This window comes from Pezoporus flaviventris, unplaced genomic scaffold (genome assembly GCF_033815535.1).
Source record: "Pezoporus flaviventris isolate CSIRO_AGI_PZ_B2104156 unplaced genomic scaffold, CSIRO_AGI_Pfla_v1 ptg000011l, whole genome shotgun sequence".
In the NCBI taxonomy this organism is placed as follows: Eukaryota; Metazoa; Chordata; class Aves; order Psittaciformes; family Psittacidae; genus Pezoporus; species Pezoporus flaviventris.
Window position 1 is genome coordinate 1,839,100 of NW_026892559.1, and position 23,582 is coordinate 1,862,681.

General features: G+C 39.4%; 1 protein-coding gene across 3 annotated transcripts in view; it reads right to left on the minus strand.

Annotated features, from left to right (window-relative positions):
- EP300 (E1A binding protein p300) overlaps positions 1-23,582 on the minus strand; it is a 60,860-nt gene that overhangs the window by 34,855 nt on the left and 2,423 nt on the right. For 2 of the 3 annotated variants that reach the window (XM_061450732.1, XM_061450733.1), the window contains 2 exons: positions 9,660-10,318; positions 849-1,025 (listed from right to left, as the gene is read on the minus strand). In XM_061450732.1, the coding sequence (XP_061306716.1) occupies positions 849-1,025; positions 9,660-10,318 (836 nt within the window). Of the gene's footprint in view, positions 1-848; positions 1,026-2,095; positions 2,577-9,659; positions 10,319-23,582 lie in introns of those variants that run through there. The other variant, XM_061450734.1, reaches the window with a different exon arrangement.

Sequence of the window (23,582 nt, forward strand, 5' to 3'; positions counted from 1 at the left end):
GCAGGCGTGGAATTTGAAGCAAGAAGAAACATAAGCTGTATTTAGAAATCTGAATTTGTTTTCCAAATTAAAAAAAAACCACATGTATGTAGGGGATAAAAAGGCAGGACATGTTGCATGTATACCCCTAACCAACTTCTAAAATGAGACAAACAATCAGCCATGAGCATTAAGCTCAAGCTAGGGAATCTAATGTTCAGGCCTGTCATTTTTAAGCTTGCACCATCCACTATTTGCAGTCCACTTTTCCCACTTCTTTTCCATTCCTTAAGCCCTGCTTCAATGCAGTGTGAGGGGAAAAGGGGAGGCACAGGGCTACTACACCAACAACTGCCAAGGAACATGCAGCATCAGGACTGTTTGTATTCATGTAATTCAGAACAGAAATGAACACACAACTGGGGCTTCTAAGCACTATCATTTCTGTTTGAGAAGGGATACTTCTCTCTCCAAAAAATCAGTGAGTACAAACAGCAAAACAAGCCTCAAAACAAAGCTACACTGAGAAGGGGCCCAATAGAGCAACTTCAAGAGAAGGGATAGGAAAGGAGAGCAGAGGTGCCCAAACAGGTGGCAAATCTCACTTCAGTCAAGGAACTTCATTTAATTTTCTCTGCTAATGAGGTTTGAAGGGCAAAAAATTTCTCCAAAAGAGAAAGTACAACTCAGCTTTCTCCTTCAGATCAGCCTTTTTAAGAGTTAAGCAAATGTATTATGGATGGATTCAGAGCATGCATTCACACTGGGTATGACAGCTGCAAAAACTCATAACATGGCAAGAGCAGAGTATATCGCTCCATTTTAAGTCTACTACAACATTTTCTGGAGACATTTTTCATTCTACTTACCATGTTAGGCATTCCTGCCCCAGGAACTGGCTTCTTGTCCATTGGAAACTGTGGTAAGCTATTCTGCAGTGCAGCTTTATTCTGCATCTGAGGCCCAAGTCCACTGGCTCCAAGCTGCTGCCCAGTATTCTGACTATATGTCTGGCCATAAGGACTGGGATTGCTCATCATTCCCATCTAGGAATTAAAATGGTAAAATGCTCAAGTAAGACAGCTTAAATTCACAATGTGGAAGGCAAATGAATACTTCAGAGAAGCAAGAAGGATCACAGCTATGAACCAGCTGCAATGCAATACTGATCCACATACTTCCCTGCTCCTCCATGTGCATGTATTTAACCCATCATACAACATCAACTTCTCAACCAGACAGCTCCTGTAAACACAGTGAAGCCAACTTACCAAACTTTAAGGTCAGACTGGTCAAATTGGCCTGATTATTTCTTTTTATAAAGATTTGGTGCAACAGATTTCTCATTTCAGCTTTCCCAACCACTAATTTGTTCCATGGGCTATGTACCTCACAAGTCTGAGAGAATTTCTCTGCTCCCAGCACCTCCACATGAAGACAAATATCACCTTCATTCATATCGGCAAGGTTTATCCCAAAAAAACTATCCCACCCAGCTGTCAGCACTCCCACAGCTCCTCTCCAGACAGCTGTAACAATGCATGTCTGTATACAATCTTTCTCTATTTAAGAATATACCATAGGCATAGATAAAACCACACAGTCACAGTAACCCATTTGCAGTGAGCAGTACTGGGGTCAAAAGGAGATGTTCGTAGACAAATAAAACAAATCTGCTGAACCATTCATCCATAGAGGATGTAAGATTTCTATATCATACAAACTACATGTATATTCAACAGGCCTTCTAGGACCAAAACAACTAGCCATAGAGGATCATGAAACATGGAGATCTTTGTTAAGATTACCAAGTTCTCACCATTACTCACATAGGATCCTAAAAGAGCCATAACTCATAATAATAAAGGCACAAACATACTTTAAAGAACTGCACTGTTTCAATTCACATTAGCATTTGACTAGACAATGTTCAGTCTCCTTTGATACTTCATGGTTCAAGTCTGGGCATTTTTCTGCATTCAAAAACTATACAAGCTCCTATGGTAGGTTTGTTTACAATCATTCCCACATTTATTCTCAAAGCATCCTCCCCTAGTAGAAACACCTTCTTTCTTCTCCTTATTACAGAGAAGTAACATACATGTCCAGCAATTACCTGTGATTAGTCAAACACTTTTTCAGGTTGTAACATCTGCCAATCCACTATAAAAGTTGCCTTCAATTTGCATTTACAAAGTAAAGCAGAATCAAATCCAAGCTACAGGAAAAGAAACACAAAATTCACTAAAGAGCCTGCCACTTTAGACATCCGATATGTACAACTGAATTCCCTTGAGGACAGTGCCTCTCTTCCACAAACAAGGAATAACAATAATCACAGAACAGCAATTCATTAAAAAGCAAAGCAAAGAATCTCCACACACGGAAGATAAACTGCAGTGATTAGGCAGAACCAAAAAAACCTTCCTTTTCTCTGTTTCCTTTGGCACTACCCCTGCTGTGTCTCAACTGCAACGAATACACACAGGGTGACCAATGAGGCAGCTGCTGCCAAAAAAAAGGACAGGTAAGAGTCAAACCCTTCCTGCTTCTCCCTCAGAAAGCGAATAGGACCTTATTTGCAAGCAGAGCAGAAGGGAAAGGAAGAAAAATGTAAGGAGTCAGCAAACACTTTCAGGACTCTTCCCCATCGTCACTGCTGCCGCAAATTGACCAGCAGTTGGTCAGATTTAATTAAGGACTAACCATGGGAATCATTTCCTTAAGACAAGGTCTGTTTCCCTGTAAGACAGCCTGGATCCCTTTGGCTCCAGAAAGGGTTTTGAAAGCAGGTACATCCCCAAACCCAGAAATTTCTAAGCAAAGTTTTCAAGTTCATTAGCAATCACAGCTCCCAAAGTTAGCTGACACCTGAGAGTACCCTAAAGCAAGGACTATGTTGGCCATCACTAACACTGTTCTCATAACGTCTACAACTTACACTGCTATCAGCCTCGAAAAAAACCCTAACCAAATAATTCAGACTTGAGGGCTCAAGGCACATTTTCACACCCTAGTGTCACGGTGAGAAATTAAGATGCCCAACTCAGATAACTGTGGGGACTTCACACATTGATAAAAAAGGATTCAGAATAACTGCGGCCTGAAGAGCTAGCTCTGTCCTGGCTATAGGGGGAGAACCCTAAACCCAGACTTAAAAAAAAAAAAAAAAGCACCTTTACCATGTCACTCATAACAGACTTCTTCTAATGAATTTCAGGGATGAGGTTTAACCATGTCAATCAACTTTTGTATCTGCCACACAGCTGGATAGAAGCTCTATGTGAAGCAGCTGGCTTTTTCAAATGTACTAATCAAGTTGGCCCAGCAAAAAGTTCTGGTATTTTCTTAAGCATGAGCCATTGGAACTGTTTGGGGTATAAAACCAATCCTTCAAACAAGGCTGTCTCCATTGCAGAAACACAGGGCTCCACTCTCCCAAGGGCTGACAACCATCATCCACCCCACCAAGGGGACTTCCTCCACCCTGCTGTACCCCAGGGACCTAGCAGCAGAAGACTGCATGCCCAGCTCAGCTGATCCTGACAGAAGTAACCCTCAGTTCTCTGTCTCAGTCTACAGGAGAGGCAAACACCAGAGAAGCATAGACCAGGTTGGAGGGCAAACGTGCCAAACTGGCTCTGAAAGCCACAGACTCAAGCAACATCTAAGAAGGACGCTAAAACCCAAATGTCTCCAGGTCTCTTGGAATAAATCAGCAGCCATTCTTGGTCCAGGTGAAATAGACACCTGCCAGATTCACAGCTAAACCTGATGGCAATGCCTCCCAGTCTTGCTATCACAGACCCACTAACCTGACACCAACAACCTGCACGCAACTCTAGACTGAGTGAAGGGTCATGTGTGAGGTTCTTCACCTGGCACAAGGTGGCCTTGTGACCCTGGCACAAGAAGCAGAAGCACACATTCATGTCATTTCCTGTGATACGTTGAGAAATATGGATAAAAGAAAACACCAAACGGGAAGATATGGATGGCCTCATGACTACTGAAGCAAGATAAAAATAACCCAGTATAATTTTATCGGTAGGAAACAAACAGACTGACACAGTACATCATTACATTCATGATCTACTAGGAGTGAGGGGTAGATAAACAATTAAGTGCAGAAGAACCAGCCAAAGAAATGTGCTGTTAGCACCATTACATGAGACAAGTACAAGGCTTCATCTGCAATATCATGCAAAAACGCACATGACTGAATCATAGTTAGAAGTCATTCACTGCAACTTCTACACACTCCTTCCTGGCCACCTCTTCCATTGCTCTGCCCATTTCTCTTCTTATTCATCCCATCTGTTGTTTTTCTTCTCCTCAGAGCCTCAACTTACTTTCAGCACATACAAAAAGACTTTGACACAGGAAGAGCAGACAGAAATCCACAGCACAGTAAAGAAGAGGAAAGAAGGAAAACTGCAAAAATATGATAATGCATGGCTAATAGATGGCAAAGGTAACCTCAAATGGTTATACCTTCTACATACAGTAGAAAACAACTTGACTTCCCTGCCTCCAATGGAAGCAGAAGCTATCATTACCAGGTGGAAGGGGAGCACCTCCCATCATGTAAAGAGCATCACGACACAAGTTCAGGAAACATCCTAGTTCACAAGCACAAGCAGCATCAGATAGGGCTGTTCAGACACTCCCCCCTGTCTGAGAAAAGCAGCTACAAAGGCTGAGGAAATTCTCTGAAGTTTTGTTCCAGTGCCATGAAACGCAAGCATCTTCAGTTTGGTAGGTCAAGTAACTAACTCTGATTGCCATTCTACTTTCAATACCATTGAGTACAAATTGAGGAGAAGTACCTGTTACAGCTACACACAGACATTAAATATATTCTACTGTTTCTCTATAAAAAGAATTGCTTCATTTACAGTCTAGGATTTGAAAGACAACTAGGTTTCAGCAGTAGTATTGAACAATGACGAGTTTTAAGATATGCAGAGATATAAATGTAAGCATGGAAAAGTGAAGAAATAGGATTAGTATTAGTTACATTTTTTCAAATAATCCAACATTTGCAGCATCAACTATGTATGTCTCTCAGGGTAACTGTAGTACATGCACTAGTTTAAGACCATACTGATAGCATCTTTCCAGATCAAAGATGTTCACAAGTGTAAGTTAAGAATCAGGAAAGTCAGTTCTGGTAAATTCCAGATGGCTCTTTAAAACCAAGAATTTATGGTACATCACTTCACAGTGCCATTCTACTGACTGGTAGAGCATTGCTGGACCTAGGCATAACAACAAAATTTTGCTAGTGGTATCCACTGCATTCTTTCCAAGGACTGTTATTGCTCTTCTTTGCACCTGACTGCATAATGTTTTAAGATACCTACTGCAAGACACTAGCATTATTTCACTGTCATCCGTGCAATGAACTCCCCTGACCACCCCAGAAACTTCAATTCAAATCCATGTCTCCACTGCTCTAGTTCTCCCTCACAAACAAATACTCCTCCCTTACGCTTCGATCAAGTGAGCAATTTTCCATTTTTTCACCTTGGTTCAAAGAAGAAAAAGCAAAGGACCAGAACACACAATTAACTTTACCTGTTGAATCAAACAGCTAACAGGCAACCAAGAACACTGACCTCCTACTGAAAGTGCGATTTTAAATATGCTAGCACTATGGAACATCATCTAATTTTACAATTTTAGAGTCTCTGTGCAGCTCTGAACAGAACTTTATTCTGAAATTTCTCACTGTTTTACTTAAAGGAAGTTATGGAGATTCTGAAGAATTACATTTGTCTTTGTATAATATTGATGTTGATTCTTTCAAGAATCATAGAATAGTTTGGGTTGGAATGGACCTTAAGATCATTCAGCTCCAACTCCCTGCCATGGGCAGGGATGCCTCACGCTGGACCACATTGCCCAAGGCTCTGTCCAACCTGACCTTGAACACTATTTAATAGAGGTTAAACCAATAAAACCAAGTGTATCGATTACAACTGAAGTCTGTATATACCCCAACAGTAAACCAAATGACAAATTACTACTGGAACTCTAAACATTTCATGTAATTTCACATGCGAGTAAAATACATACCAGAGGTAATAATAATGCTCTTTACTAATCTGAACTGCCTTCATATCCATTTCATTACTTGAGTAAGGCAGTATTTCTTCAATCAGTGGGAGATGAAATCTCAGTGACCTGAAGGCCACGTCACTTAGTTACTCTGTGATAGAGAATTGCTAATACAGAAATGCACAACACAAAATACTCTCCTCCCCTAATAAGAGGCTGGACAAAAAAAAACGTAACTGAACCTACTGGAACAACAAACTTAAGTAGATAAAATTGCGAATGAAGAATGGTTCAAAACAGGAAATGTGAATTTCTTCTCAGTCTAATACAGATCCTGAATTTGCTGTTTACTTTTCAATTAATCAAAGTTGTAAAGCTACCTAGTGAAACAAAAAGGCCCCAAAATGCTTAAACATTGAAAGAATCAAGGCTTTACAAACAAATTCCAAGCTTTCATTCTAAGAGTAATAGGCAAGTCTGTCACCCTCCTAACTTGCTCTCAACATAGCACATAGAAAACCAAAAGCTATTCAAGAAAGTAAAACTGACAACAATTCCTTTCACTTCCCAACTTCTCAGTTCCTTTCAGGCTAGACTTTCACATGCATTTTTAAGCTGGTACTGTCACCAAAGCAAGGTCCACAACTCCTCTGACTGGCAACATCAATTCCTTTAAGATGATCCGTCCCCAATATCAGCATCAACTTCCGTACTGAGGACCATAAACTGGACCAGAAAAAACAATGCAAATGAATCTTTTCTTTTTAAATGACCATCTGAGTTTCAAGCTTGGATTAGTTCCTCAACAGTCTCATGCAACTGACACAGAGACGGCATGCAGACAGAATTGCTTCTTTGTACGTCCGTGGCTGCTTTGCTGCTTCCAGCATATGAAAAGCTACAGCATTAAGCCACAGGATGTAAATGGCACATTCTGACAGTACAATTTTATGCATACCAGGTGACCCTAAATCAATCATTTACATTGACATTTGGGATTTCAAGTCCTAAAAAGTAGCCACACACCTAGAAATGTTTGGAAGTACATGGGTAATACGTAAAGCAGGTGCGCCACTACTGCTAGCCAATGTTTTGGGAGGAGAGGAACAATACACTTCAGTAACTCCATAGAACAACGGAACAAAGCAGAAATGCAACCAATTTTACTTTCCAAATTGGCAAACCACTTGTCACAAGCTCATCTTTACTGTTAGAGGAGTATAACACCCTCCCTCCCAAATAGTTCACAGCACAGGAAACCTAAGCTATTCCTCAGTACAAACCATTGCAGACAATACACCTCCATTTTACTGTGATGGAACTCCTGGAGGCAACACTCCCCTCCCCCCCTCCCATCACCTAAACGGGCTGACATGGCAAGGTAACATGATGAAGCTGAACACAACCAAAGTGTTTGGTCTGTTTTTTTTTTACTTCCATTGAAGGACAGCTCCTGGATAATGTACAATTTTGCAGTGAGGAAGGAAACCTACAGAAGTTATTACACAAACTCCCACATAAACAGCAACACAGCACTAAAATTACCAATTAAAAAAAAAAAAAGGCTTTTAAAAAACAACTGCTGAGGGTCCTCTGTTTTCATCTACTTTTTGAAGATTTGTAGGTGGGAAAACACAAAAGCAGATGGGTGGAGAGAGAAAACAGTCAGACATGACTGCTGTCAGATTTTGCTAACTCCAGTGCATGAAGTGAAACACAGGCTCCCTGCCAACAACCAAACCAATTGAAGACATTCTGGAATTTCAGCCTCCATTTCAGACTGTTCTCTCTCATCCGGCAGTTTCAACTCCTGTGCAAGGGCTATACCCACCACACTCAAAGTCACCAGCTTTTTGTAATCAACAATTAAAAGACTCTGAAGTATCTTAACCAGTCTGGGACTGCAAACTAAAACCCAGAAGTTTTGGTCCAAATATTCCCAAAGGCACAAAGTGTTCTTACTTTTGATGTACAACACATTTCAGAATTTAAGTAGGCAAAGACAACAATTTAACTTTGGGCTACATCAGCCAAAAGATTGATTTTGTGTTCTTCTATTAATTCTCCTAGCTAAATGAGATTACAGTGCATAACCCTAGAGCTCTGGTAAGTAAGGGTTAAGAAGTTGCATTTCACCCGATATATCAATTTTTGATCTCTAAATACAGCTTTCTGAGGATCAAAGTAAATTTACTTTTTTTTTTTTTTTTTTACAGCCAAGGAATAATGAATTAAATACCATTTCATTCCAATACAAGAATACTTCTACATAGTTACATATTTCTTTCCACAGCAAACTGCATACAAATTTGCTACTGTAGCAATGAAGCTTTGCAACAACTTTCCTATCAGTCAAAAATATCTAACATGACCAGGTCACACATTACTAGACACGTACATATAGATATCTATCAGAACCATTAGCACACTGAGCTTAAGCAAACAGCTCAAGAACTTTATAATTAATAGCATTCACAAGACAATTTACTACATTAAAGTGTATCAAAACCATTAATACACAGCATAATTTTCATTTACGTTTCAAATACGTTAAAAGACTATGTTACTTATCATTCCAAGTTCTTCAAATGGACTTCAGGCACTCCAATATAGATCTATTCAAGTATTGCAAAGCATGCTGGAAAAAACCGCCCCCTCATTAGCCAAGAAGCAAAATATTACCCACCCCTAAAGTGAACTGAAACATTGAAGTATTTTCTAGGCTTTTGATCAAAACACTGAAAACTGGAGAACACATACTTAAGTGGCTCCCTACACTAAAAAAAAAAAAACCTAATTGTGCATGATAAAAATTCAGTGCAGACATCTCTTAGTCACTTAAGCCACTAGGTCTTCACTTCTCAGTGACTCATGACAACAGCTTCTTCCCCATCGCCTAAACCCTATAAGGACATTTCCTTCTCCAGCATAAAAAAAGAATTTTTTTACCCCAGCTTTCTAATTTACTCTCCTATAGACAAAGCCTTTATAAAGTTTAAAAGTAGAACTGAGTTGGTTTAACAGTCTTTTAAGAACCCATCATTTGTCTTCAGGTGTCCTTAACTCACATACCTATTTTTTTAAAGGCCAATGTATGTGTCTTAGCCCATACAGTGTGCTAACTCTATTCAAACCTGAAAGTGCCTCTCAGCATCTGCTACAGCATATACATTCACTTGATTTCAGACAACACAAACTCTCATTAAATGTCACAAAGAGAAGAGCACCACCATACCTAAAAGGTCCTGATGGATTCCCATCACACTCAATATCAGGATCACATTAGATGGGAAAGTACATTTGTGGATGATACATAAAACAGAATAAAATATAAGCATGTTACTTTCCAGTGTTGCTGATAAACTATACTGCCACAAGATTTCTACAACAGACTTTTTAATCTAGCAATAGTCTTACTTGTTGTGAAAGACTCAATTTTTGCCTCTCATCACTGCTCCAGGTTTCACTTTAGCAGCATATGAACTATTTACCACATGATCCAGGACTCTTAAAAGAGAAAAAGTCCTATTCTATAGAACCCATACCTCCCAGGAATAAATCTTTCCAAAGTCAACAACAAGAAAGAAGGTAATAAAGTCAAGTTTAGCTTGTCTTACCTTGTTCATAGCTCCAGGCTGTGGCCCCCTCAGTGCAGCCTGTCCTCCTATTTGTGGAGAGCCTTGTTGCAGTGTCTCGGCCAACAGGTTACCAGGATTACCCATTCCTGGGTTTGGGTATGGCATATTAGGTCGACCTCTGCCTGCTCCAATTGAACCGTTCATGACTTGCCCCTGCATCATTCCCTGTCCGTTGCCTGCTGCCAACATCCCAGGATTCATGCCAGCATTCATCCCTGTGTTCATTCCCATGCCAGGCTGATTAACTGGACTGTTTACTGTCGGCATCATTCCCGCTGTGGATTGGGCTGAAGGACCCTGGTTTGGTCCACTTGCACCCATCGCCATATTGGGAGAAGTCAACCCAGCCTGTGCCATGGGGCTTTTCACCATGCTGTTTAACATTCCCATTCCAGGACTGCTTTGTTGGGTTTGACTGGCCATGCCTTGGCCAGGGCCACCTACCCCCATATTGAGATTTGGGGAGCTACCAGCCCGTAAAAGTTCAGACAGCTGCTTGTGTTTAGAGGCAGCATCTTGTGCCAGGCCAAGGCTGGTCTGCAGCTGATTAATGTCACCACCATTGGTGAGTACCAGTTCTGTGGAGCTGATCAGTTCATCTGGCAAGTCATGTTCCAGATCAAAGAGTGAGCCAAAATCTGAAAAGCAAAACAAATTTTATATGAGGTCAGAGCAATCAGCAACATCTTTCAGAAGAATCTTGTTCATTAGTTTTTATTTTTCTATTTCAAGTAACTAGCAAAACTTGACTTTTTATGTTCCAGCAAAATTCCCAGATCAGTCATTACTGAAAGCTATCCAAATTGTCATGGTAAAAGTAATTTCTAAACTTTACAGAGTTTAAACTAGAGAAGACCATTCTGCTTCACTCTCCTACAACAGTTTCTGTTGAAAGATCACTGATCAGTGATCTGAGTAAAGCTCAGAGTATCATCTCTCAACTTGAAAAATCTGAGAAGAGAGAAAAAAGCCTGTATTAAAACCCCACAATTAGCCAAAGGAATTAGACAACTATTATAAAGGATTAAAAAAGGTTGATAGGAAAGCACTGTCATTTATTTTTAACTTTCAAGGAAGTCTGTCACTTTTGGAACCAAGATAACTAATATATGGTTTTCCAAAAAGTGTTAATAGAGGTTTAGTTGTGGCATTTGGGTTTTTGGTTGGCTGGCTTCGTGTGAATTTTTTTTTGGGGGGGGGGGGGGGGTGGCGCTGTTTTGAGGCGGGGGGCAGGGGGGGCCACACAGAATTGCAAAATTCCACTAAACTTCACTTGGACAGTCAGTATCTTCCCACAAAGAACACTGTTGGAAAACAATCATATAACCCTCCTGGCCACAAAGCTGTGAAAAAAAGAAACCACCAGGATGAAAGAATCTGATTCATATCTCAGGAGCCCATGCAAAGCAATTCCCAAGCTAACCAAGTGGAGAAAGGTTAGTATTTGGGATATCTAGAAACAAGAATATTGGACAGCACCAGAATTAATTTGCTCAAGAAAACAAAAAGTTCTTAGGTCCTCAGAAGGGGCATGCACCTTGAGCTGTATATTTAATCTATGGTAGTTAAAACAAACATAACCTAAAAAGGTTATGGCTAAAAACTGTGCCACCCTGTGATGTTGCTACACACATCTAAACACTTAATATTTGGAAGAATACTTAGTAAAGAAGAGGGGATTTCAATCTTAATTATTAGAACATCTCAGCACCACTTCTGCCAAAAAGGTCATTTCATGGATGCTCTGTAGGAGGTATTGCACTCCACTTTCAAAAATTTCAGATCCAGCAATGACCTAAAATACTATTCATTACCTCAGCAACTGCATTTAAAGGAAAATCTCAATTACACTGAATTCTAGAGAGGCTGGCAAGATGACTTGGTCCAAATATTAATAGAAAAATACTACAGTTAAACAGCCTGTAAGTCAGAAAAGCTCAGCAGCATTAGAAATCAGTTCAAAATGTTTCACGATACGGTACCAAACTCCAGTACTAACAGAGTTTCTACAACTATGTAATTGTTATCACAGAAAAGATAGTAACTTAAGAACCCTGAAAACAGAGTAGGAGGTTGGCAAGAACACAGGTAAACCACAACAGAGGAGATTTTGTAACTCCATTTATATATTCTTCACTACTGCAAAGCACCAGGGACAGAATGATAACTTCCACTAAAGAAGTATGCTTTAAACTATTCAAATCAGTCTGCCCATTCTTCATCAATGTAAATCTTGTGCTAAAAATTATGCTTTGCAACACATACTAAGGACTCAGCTTTTATTTGTATCACTGGTAATCCTTAGCATGACTGGTATTTTTCAAAAATTCAGAAGTGAAGGATGAACCAAGAGAATAAAGCTTTGTGCAAGTTGCCCCCCATTTAAAATGATGAATTTACAGTTTGTGTCACTAGACTTATCGCAACCCCTCCAGCCCCCAGAAACCTTACAGTACTCAGTGGTTAGCTTAAGAATTAAACACTGATGAAATGGGAAGAGCTGCAGTGGAAGAGATCTTTGAGCTCCCCTCAAATTAAGAGGAGAGATCAGGGACATGGGGAAAGCAAACAAAAAGACAAAATACAAGACAGTTTAACACAGCTTTTCAAGATGCCTGTTAGGATGCCTTTAAAAATGAAATGCTGAAGTACTACATCCAGAACACTGACAAATGGCCGATGAGTGAGGTAGAAGTACAAAATATGATGAGTAATTCATAAGTTATTCTGCCACCCAGGAAAAAAAAAAAAAAATCTCCTTAATGAGGAACAAACAAAAGTGAAACTGAAAGTCAAGTGTCTGAGAAGAACATGAGCCAGCACAAACCCTGTACCTACAACATAACCATAATGGCAGCACACAGCGACCTGTCTGCAAATGGAAACAGCTGTGGAAGCAAGATGAGTACCCAGCTCAAAGACCAGTTCTGCATGTGACTGTAGCTTGGGAAAAGAACTTCTTCTGTTGAACAGATACAGTCTCCATGAGAGGGCAAATGCTAAAAGAAAAATCACTACTCCTGTCCTGAGATCATATCACTGTCTATTAAGCCTTTCACAAACCCACCTAGAAAACAATCGGTAAACATCCAAGCATGAAGATTTAATTTGTTTTCAAACAACCACAAAATATTTTCTCCAAAAGACCCCTTTAGATGATTTCAGATAACACCTATCAGATAATCCCTATCAGATTATTTACATCAAAATAATGTAGAACATTCTTTCTCTAAGACTAGGATTAAAAATCCTAGCAAGTTAAAGATTACACAACAGAAGATTCATCACAGAAGAATACTACTGGCTACAAGCCTAAGTTTTAAGTCCTAAATACCAAAAATGCTACATTCTGGTATGAGTTTGCTCTTTTTATAAGTCTTTCCCAAAACTTCAAAGTCTTCTTCAACCAGTAGATAACAAAACTGGATAAATACTCAGTTGTCTGGTCAATTATGGAAGTTACATTTTTAGTCAACTGCCAGGAAGCAGAAGTTTTCAGACGTAGGACTGAAACATGAAGAGTCTCAGAAGACTACAAAGATCAACAAGGCTTTGTTTATCTCTAGCAATACCTGAAATTCATTTCACTATTTTCTACATATAATAGGTATTCTAAAGCCTATGGTAGAAATTCCTACCTATGACCAATCAAAGAAACTGGTAAGACTGGGCCATACAGCTCATATACCACATGAAAATAAGAGCACATACACAGAAGACAAAGGTATAGCTTAAAACAATGGTGATAACTGTTACTGGAACTGACTTCAGTACACAGAGTCCACTGCTTGCCTTGTATTCCATTTCATTAAGGTTACACACACAGACTTCTTACTAACAAAATAAAGCTCATGAGAAGGTGAAGGAGGCAGATCAGTCCTGCAAAGGTTTGCCTACCTGATTCATGACCCCTAGAGATCTTAAGGTAAAATCAGACACAGGAAAACTGGGATGCAATAGAACTGCTGGTATCTGGTCCAGGAGCTCAAACATCCAGTAATACGCAAACATTAAGTGGTAGAATTAAACCCTGATCTCCATAAAGTGGCACAGAGTGATTCCACATTATGTTACTTACAGTATTATTACTGTGTTTCTTTCCATGAGTAACAAGAAGATATAAAAAAGATTGCTACTGCCAACTAAGATTCAAAGGAAAGAAGCAAAGTACCTTAACAAAACAACATCTCAGCAGGTAATCAGAAAGTCTTAACCTAAGGTAGTGTCAACATCCAAAGGCATATAATAATTCCTCTTAGGAACCCTATCACTAGGTCTGGTTTTGTAGAGTTAAGAAACTTGCTTGATTTGCCCAGGCTACATTAGATCTGTAGTGAGGCAGTGGATCAGAAAAGACAGGAGATGGAGCAGGACCATTTCTTTCAGTGGCAGTCCAGTTAGATTGCATTAAGTAGTATGAACTGCACCCTAAACTGTGAGAAAGCAACTTCAAAAATCAGTGTGTTAGTTTGTGTTGCATACTACGGATTGCTTCCTTAGGTTCAGACCCTACTTCCAAGAAGCCTGCTTTTGACAGTGTCTGATCTGCAAGATGCATGGAACCTGCCAGCCTGAGCTGGAAACCCACCTGGCACCAAAATGGACTTTAAACTAGTACAGATTCAGAGTGTGCAATCAAAATCCTAAGTCAATAAGACATGGAAGCCTTATCAAGTGATTAATTTTCAAATGAGTCAAAGTATTTATTTCAAGCTAGTGTTACTGCAAGCGCACCTGTCAGCACCAGGGATGAAACAGTGCTCAAAGCAGGCAAGGCAAGGTAAATATTTCCTTGTTTAGAACACAAGGAAAATCATAGTCATAGAACAGTTAGGGCTGGAAAGGACCTTAAGATCATCCAGTTCCAACCTCCCTGCCATGGGCAGGGACACCTCACACTAAACAATGTCACCCAAGGCTCTGTCCAACCTGGACTTGAAAACCACCATGGATGGAGCATTCACAGCTTTTTTGGACAACCCATTCCAGTGCCTCATCACCCTTACAGTAAAAAACTTCCTCCAACTTTTTGTGTTAAGGACACCAGAACTGTACACAATACTCCAAGTGAGGTCTCACAAGAGCAGAGTAGAGGAGCAGGATCACCTCCTTCGACCTGCTGGTCATGCTCCTTTTGATGCAGCCCAGGATATGGTTGGCTTTCTGGGCTGTGAGCACACACTGCAGCCTGCTCACGTTCAGTTTCTCATCGACCAACACCCCCAAGTCCTTCTCTGCAGGGCTGCTCTGAATCTCTTCTCTGCCCAACCTGTAGCTGTGCCTGGGCTTGCTCCGACCCAGGTGTAGGACCTTGCACTTGGCATGGTTAAACTTCATAAGGTTGGCATCAGCCAACCTCACAAGTGTGTCGAGGTCCCTCTGGATGGCATTCCTGCCCTCCAAAGTATCAACCGAACCACACAGCTTGGTGTCATCGGCAAACTTGCTGAGGGCGCACTCAATCCCACTGTCCACATTGCTGACAAAAATGTTGAACAAGACTGGTCCCAACACTGACCCCTGAGGGACACCACTCGTTACAGGTTTCCAACTGGACATTGAGCCATTATATCAATAAAATATATCTATACTACCTACTTAGCAAAGAAATTAACATGTGGGTTCAAGTAGCACATGGTAGTTTCTTTTGCGTGCTTTCTAGCTTACAGTCATGATTCAGTCGTGTTCTCTCTTCTGGATTAAGACAACAGACCTCTATTCACCTTTCAGCATAAAGTAGGTGTTTCTGTCTACATGAATTATCTGTTTCTAGCAAACAGGCTGCAGTGAACAACATTAATTTTCGAAGAACTTGCCCATGTGCTACAAAATAGCAAGAACACTTTTCTCATATACTATACCCTCAGACTCAAGACACTGAAGCAGTCAGTCTCAGAGAAAAGTTGGTACACCTGTACCAACAGTGTCACATATAACAATGATGCCTGAAGAACCCTGCACGCCAGACATGCAAGACAACAACTTACTCTAGTGCTTACCTCATTGCTGATCTTGCAGAGAAAGGTAAGAGACTTTACAGTTCCTGTCCCTGCATCCCATTTATTACATTATAGCCTGAACACAGAAGTATCAAATTAGAAACTGCTGAATAGTCACCTTTTTGCACAAATGTTTCTGGACTCGAGAAACCTATCAATGGATGAAATTATACCACAGTCATTAGGTTCGCAATGAAACAAGTGGACAAGGCTTAATACAGGACACTGAATACAAAGTGTGCATGTGACAGGGTTGACAGGAGCCATAGAGGATGTTGGACTACACAGAAAACATAACACCTTTGCTGCACTTTCAGGCAAAGGATAACGATAGGCTGCTGAGGTCAGTCTCTTCTCTGCACAGCAACACAAAAGTTCTCCAGGAATTGACCAGGGCCTTGATGTAACAGAGAAAGAGTCCAGAGGATACAACAATATTCCACAGAAATGAGCCATTTGGGCTTGCAGTCAAGCACCAGCATTACAGGCCCTAAAATGTGCTGCCTGAAATGCTCTTAAAACACAAAAAAACCCACCCCCACACCCAGAAAACTCAAACCACACAAAAAAGTCAGAACAAGATAAGGAAACTATTCTCACAAGAGAATTCTCTAGTACCCATGAAAATGCAGATGCAAAGATCAAGCAAACTTGCAATCAAGTTCTAATCAAGAAAGCCGTCAATTCCCAAGGCCTCTGCAACAGCAAAAAATTGAGACAAGTTCAGTTTCACTGGGGAAGGGAACCACGTCTGAGGCAAAAACTCTTAATGTTCTTACCAGGCAGGTGTGAAAGAACTTTGCTATAGAGCATTTTGGAGATCAGGTTTATTCTTACCAATAAAGCCCATTCAGGAGAAGGCTTTTCATGTAGATCATCTGTAGCCACTGTTATCCAATGGTAATGCAAATTCTGCCAAACCACCTTTCCTAACTTAAAATGTAGAGTTAATTTCATTAGTCTCCTAATTTGATGCAAAACAAAGGGGCAAAAAAGCGACATAAGCTTAAAAAAGGTCTAGATTCATCATCACAACTACTGCTTCCAAAATCCTAGCTCATCAAGAACTACATATAACACAAAGTAGAAGTGTGATATAGAAGTCTTCGCTACCACTTACACAACAGCAACTGAGAATTCTTATGCTGTATTCTGCTATTTGGGTAACAGTCTAGAGCATTAGACTTTGGTATTAATTCTGTTCCCTGCAAGAAACTGGGGAAGCACTGCCTCCTTACTTCCCTGCTAACCCAGACAAGACCTGAATTTGTTCACTGCATCAAGAAATTTGGTAATTTGAAGAATTCGAGAAGTAGAACACACAGCTATAAAGGACATACTCAAAACCCATGGAAGACAAGAAACACAAAGACACAAAACGCCTCAGCACATCACAGTAGCACACAGCTCCAGGCAGGGATGTTTTTAAAAACAACCAAATGTTTGTTGGTCAAAGTCCAATTCACCATCTAGAATAAATGTCACTATCGGTTGTGAAAAACAGGTATAAGTATTTTACAAGTACAAACAAAAAGAATCATTCTAAAGAATAACTTATCATTCAACATATACCGAAGTCCTAAAATTAGGACCTCACAGGCTACATTTTTTTTAGCTATCCTAATTCCTACTCAAACACTGGTGTCATCAACTCTTGCTTAAGGAAAAAAAAAAATAAAAATCTCCATTTCATTAAGTCTCAATAATCTGCAAGTTCAAGTCAGACTCATCCCAAAGCACTACCAACAGAAATACCAATTTTAGTAGACTCTGGCTGATGAATTTTTGCCACTTCAGAAGAAAAATCATATTTATAACAAACTGCTTTCATGATCACATTCAAAGTTCTTCAAAACCCAATATTTAGACTTACAGACAATAGTAGGTGTTTATCACTGAAAAACCATAGCAAAAATTCAATGGTTGTGATTCTGGAACACAGAACTGTAGCTGGTCTAGGGAAACAATAGTAGTGTAATCATATGGAAAAGACTGGGTTCAAGAATCAAGACGGGGTATGTTTGATGTTTTTGACGTTACTTAAAGAGGAATTTGAGGGTCACTGTGTCCCTGCCTATTCACCCTATTACTTAACAATGCAAAGGTATGAATGAGTCTTGCCATCACTGAAGACGCAAATAAGGTGAAATTTTGTCACTAATTCCAAAACGCTCAAGTCACACAGTTAACAATTTCCTTGTGAAGACGTTGCTATTTGCACAGATTTCATTGAGCTACCTTTAACTTTTTTGCAAAGTCTCTAAATTAGTACTCCTATTCCCAAGACTACCCTGTGTATGCCACTGAAACCCCCATAAGATCACCTTAAGTTACCTAATGATCGTCTGTGATATTGTTATATAGTAGGAATGGCATTTCAGTTTGGAGTCTGACAAATTGTGGACCACTGTGCACAGGGACAGAGAGATGTCCTGCGGCCTGCTGTACTGGTGGGCAAAGAATGCATACAGGCAGATAGGAAGGGAACACCCCTATGTGCACAAATGCACAGAATCAGTTTCATTTTAGAAGTGATTACAAATCAGTTTCAAGAAAAGAGTAAAGTTCACTTCATTGTCAAGTTAATGATGACTCTGAAATGATACATAAAAGGCAGTTTAGCTTCAGCAGACTAAGCCAGACACCAGCATTTTGCCAACATTTTTTTTTTTAATTCCAGTTCTGAAAAAGGAAAATAAAACCTGAGAATTGGATTATTCTAGTTCATTAACACAGTAAGAGTATGTTCCAAGAGAGATTTTCTACTCACTTGTATTTGGGAGTTCTACAACACAAAAAACAGTAAATCATGATTCTACGCACAGATACAGTTCAAAACTGTACTTGCATCTGGTATGGAGATGCACTAAAAGGTACAGCACAGAGGTGTCCCACACCATCAAGCAGAAAAAAGCAAAATCTTCCTCTGCCCCATCTCACAACCATCAATAAGAGAAAATAACGCGCTGTTTTTGAGAAAGTAACTTGTGCTGTACCTAACTTGCACTTTTTAAATGAACATCTTGGTTTATACCACAATTTCATCTCCTTGCTGTTCCTGCAAACCCACCTGACATCACCAACTAAACCACAAATTACTATGATTTGAGTTCAGAATTCAACATTCCATTTTCTAATTTTCTTAAAGTTTTGGAAGAAATGTGTGCTTGAAGAATATAGCAGGTCACATTTTTAAGAATGCTTTAAATATGTTTGTATGACAATCCATTTTAAGGAAAATTGTTGCTATTTAGGAAGTAAACAAAGTCATGTTGACAGATACTTACTGCCCAGGAAGAGTTCTATGAACTGCTCTAGTTCAAGTTCTACTTGAAATTCTACAAATTCAATGTAACCCCATGGAAGTTTTTTATCAGCGCATACAACCATATGCAGAGACAGATGTACTTTACTTCAGCCTGCTGCTACAGTTTAAGTAAAGACAGAAAAGCCAAATCCTTGGAGACAGGTGCATTGTTTATCTGTCAGTTAAATCTACCCAGCAAAATCACCCCATTTATCAAATAATAAATTTAAATGAATTTTGCCCAATCCCTCTCAGAGGGGGCACTAATTCAGGTGATGAGAAAGGTTATAGTATCATTACGCAGTTGGAACAACCACTGCTAAAGCATCTAAGCAAGACACTGAGGTGAGACACTGGATATAATCAAGCCGTCTACAGAGAAGATGCAAGAAATGCATGCTAAATCATACAAAATTAAAATCTAATAGTAAAAACGTTTTCTCCAAGTTTTAAAGGTTCAAGAAACCAGAATTCCTACAGTAGAAGTTCAGTGTTTGTTCCTAGTACCTTCTGAAACCCAAATGCCCTAAAAACATACGCTAAACCCAGGAGTCCACTAGAGCCTTCCCAGACAAACTCTGGCTTTCTGCAAACACCCAACTGACCAGTAACCTGAACTGGGGACCCTCTAGATTAAAACCAAAGCCTGCTCTAGGACAGGGACTGACAAGATGCAAAAATTACTTGTTTGGGTTTTTTTTTCTTTAACCTAGGATTTAAATTCCCAAGTTCAGTAACAAAGATTTTCCCTGCAATATCAAACTTGTGACTCTGTATTTTTAAACAGCAACTGCAAACTGGCTTTTTGGTCTCGAGGTCTTTTTTTCGGTAAGTGCTCAAGATTCAGTTTTAGATCACAATATGCACAGTCCTCACATCATAGTAGATTTCTTTAAATAGGTATCTTTCTAACACTGCTCAGAAAAAGTACATACCTGTGTCAGACACACACAAAATCCACCTGGTGAAGGTGGAAAAAACAGCAGATGCAGCAGTTCAGAAATCTAGTGTTCAAAAGTCTGCAAGATTTTCTTTAAAAAGTTGCTAAGCACCACATGAACCATCAGCTTTCTCTCTAAAGAAAGTCTTGCAGACTTAAATTTCTCTTAAATTTATTCCTAATGCAGTTACTTCAAGAACCTACTTAGCTACAAAGCAAAGATGCCTATTACTGCAGTAGACAATTTACAGTGTTTGCCACCTATCAAACCATATTTCAAGGCATCTCTTATCTCACAACAATTAATAGTTGGAAAAAAAAAAAAATGTGGTGCTCAACAACAGGATAAAACTACGTAACTGATGACTAAGTTAAATGTAGCTAATGACTTGGTCTTAAACCTTAGCCAGAAAACAGATTTGTGAAAAGTACTTATTTTTTAAAATGGTATATACAAACACTAGGGAAAAAACACAGCTGCCTGAAAACAGACTTAAAAACCATGCACATGCCTCTGGAAAAGGCAGTGAGACATGGTTAATACGATTCATTTTGAGCAAAGCAACATTCAGATACATGTGGAACAAATGAAAGAAAAGTATCAGTTAAATTCGTGAGAAGTTTTGTCACAAGTCTTAGGCCCTTGATGTAAGACAGAGTAAAGTTCTGAAGGTCAGAAGCAGTTCCTGAGGAAAAAAGGAACATAGAAACTTCATAAAAGGGAAGACTGAAATCTGAAAGGGAGATTGAAGATGTGCTGTTACTCAGAAAAAAAAATCTACTTTTGGATATAGCGAACTGAATAAGTCACGTATCACAAAAATACATACACTGATCCCTGATGCAAAACACATGCCAATTAATTGTAGAAAACTGACTTACAATGTTACAGCAAGCCAGAAACACTAAGCACTTAAAATCCTGTTTTCAGATCTAGCAGCCCAAAGATACGATACCATACAACCACACTGCAGCAGAGAGTATACTCCATTTTTATTCCCTCACAAAACACAGCAGTTCTGAACCAAGAGTGCTAAAAGCTTTCCTAGTTCACAGAAATCAGGTTATTTCTAAAAAGTGGAAGGGGGCTTTAAAACATGATTAAGCCACACAGAAATCTGTATGTGGCAATTTCAGCCCACTTGCATTACTGTAAGAAAAATTGAGGGGTTCACAAATAAAAAGGTCAAATAAAAAAAAAAAAATCACTGGTTTAAGGCATCCATTCAAAAATGTTCCTTTACAAAAGACTTCTACCCATCTACTCAACAAGGTAACTCTTCAGGATGCACTCAAATTACTCTGTTATGGGGGGAAGGGACAGAGTACCATACAGCAGCGTGCTAATACAATGTTTAAGGAAGTCTTGTTAAAGAGTAGTTGCAACATATCGAAACAGTGTTCCTAGCAGTAGAGGAAAGGCAAGAAACTGAGCCATAGTGGCAAAGTACTTCTGTCAATGTAACCATGCTAGCACAGAGGAACTGCGCACCCACTGTAACAAACTCCCGTCCCATACTACCGGTACTGCACCAACAAAAGGTACAGATCCCGAAGTAGAGATGTATTGGTCCTCAGAAAAGTAAGCCTCTGGATAAGATCTATATAAAATTATCATTCTTATTATCACACAAATGCAACAAGTATTTAAACAGGAAAAAAGAGAAAGTTGTAGAAAAACCTCTGGTAGTTTAAGGGAACCCACACACAGAGTCCTGTTCAGGAAGCTATTCTAGAAGTACACAGCATTAAAGAGGAAAATGAGACCATTCAAAAATACTAATATACTACACAACACTGACAACACCAAGACTTCCTAAATTACTTCAAAATGTTTGTTAGAAAATGTGCTACAAACACTTCAGTTTCCATGTAAGTCTATGTTATTCTCATGTCCTCAAGAAGGAATTAGCACCAATAAAGCAACTGAAACCTACATTAACACAGCATGTTCTATGGCAAAGCAAATTCTGAGCAGGGAACACACAAATCATGTAAGGCTTTCAAGACAGAAGGAGATGCAGCACTGCAACGACAGTGGGAAATGCAGCTTTAACGAGTTTAGTACATTCCAAGCGCGGTATCATCCAGGTCCACTGTGAAAACACATGTGAGTTAGATTCACCTTAGTTTTCAATATAAATAGACAACATTTTCAAGTTTGGGCATTAGTAACTACAGTCAGTCATTGTTTCTAGGTATCTGGCAAGCTAAAACAGTATTTCAGATTAAGAAGTAAGTCAAAAAGTTAACCGCAAAAGAAACACTGAGAATGCCACTGTGTATGTGCTGTGAAAAGTTTCATCAACAGTGCAAGTTTGTTACCCTTCTTCTTCCCCCTTTCTGACAATGCTGCGAGTAACAGTTTGAAAAACAGTACTTGAGTAAGTACATAAGCACCGTGTTATTTATTTTCTATAATTAACTAAGGAGTCGGGACAATACAACAGATTCTGTAAGTGGAAATTACTTAATGAAAGCTGCCTGCACTATTTCAAAGCAAACTTAAGGAGGAGATAGGTTAAAAATGTAAACTTGAAGAAGTTTCTCACAAGAGCAAAAGTGGGACAAAAAAACACAGTCTATCAAGCAGCAAACGAAAAAAACACCCTCAAATAACGCACACTGGTTAAGAGGTTTGATTTCATCCAAATAGAGAACAAGTATGATATCATGTTAGAAAAACACAAAAAGTGGAACTGTCACAAATCCAGGTATCAACAACAACAAAAAAGAATCCAACTCAGAAGAGTAAGACTCCTTTAATAGTTTTTATGTAGCATATATCTAAGTCTTTGCACCACTATAAACCTCTGCATAGCTATGGTGACGACTATCTCCATCACTTTCAGGCAAATTACTCCATTTGTGCACTACTGAAGCTGTCCAACAACCCATGATGCTTCAGCATGACTGCAAAAAGTTCATTAAGCTGTCCAGTAAACTAATTATTAAAATAAACTAAGTACTCTGCAGAAATCTGCACCTGTTAAACTGACACAGATTATCCAAACATTATCTGATCACAAATGTCCTAACTTAGATATGTGAGTTCATCTGAATTAAAATACATCTTTAAATCAGGACTTCTCTCACAGCATGTATTTTTAGCTCACCTCTCTAAACAGAGCAAGCTAACCCCTATAAAGACAAATTAAAACCGGTTACTATTAAATTAAGTACTGGTTTCCAAGTCTAGAACAAAACCCCCAATAACTAGCTCTAAAGACCAGCACCTCCAACACTCTTCAGAGACCTGCTGATATGAGGAATAGTCACGTTCTCCAGCTACAGCATAATATTGCCTGTACCTAATATGCATTAAAAGTTACACATAAACTTTTTCAAAACTAATACGTCACTCACGAAGACCAGAGAAGGCAATAATCAAAATCTGCCTGATGATTCCGAGAAGAATCACATACACTGCTCAACCAAAAACAGCTACTAAAGCCTTCTGTTCACTGCCAAATGAGAAACATTAAAAACGAACAAAACAAGAAACAAGTCTTTCTTTTTCTTGCCAGCTGTTAACAGCATGGGCAAGACCACTGGTGGCTTCAGAAATACCACAACTCAGACTCTGGCAGGAGGAAGCCTCCTCCATGTGCCACAGGATAAGAAGATCTAAAGTGAGTTCAAAGAAACTCCTGTGG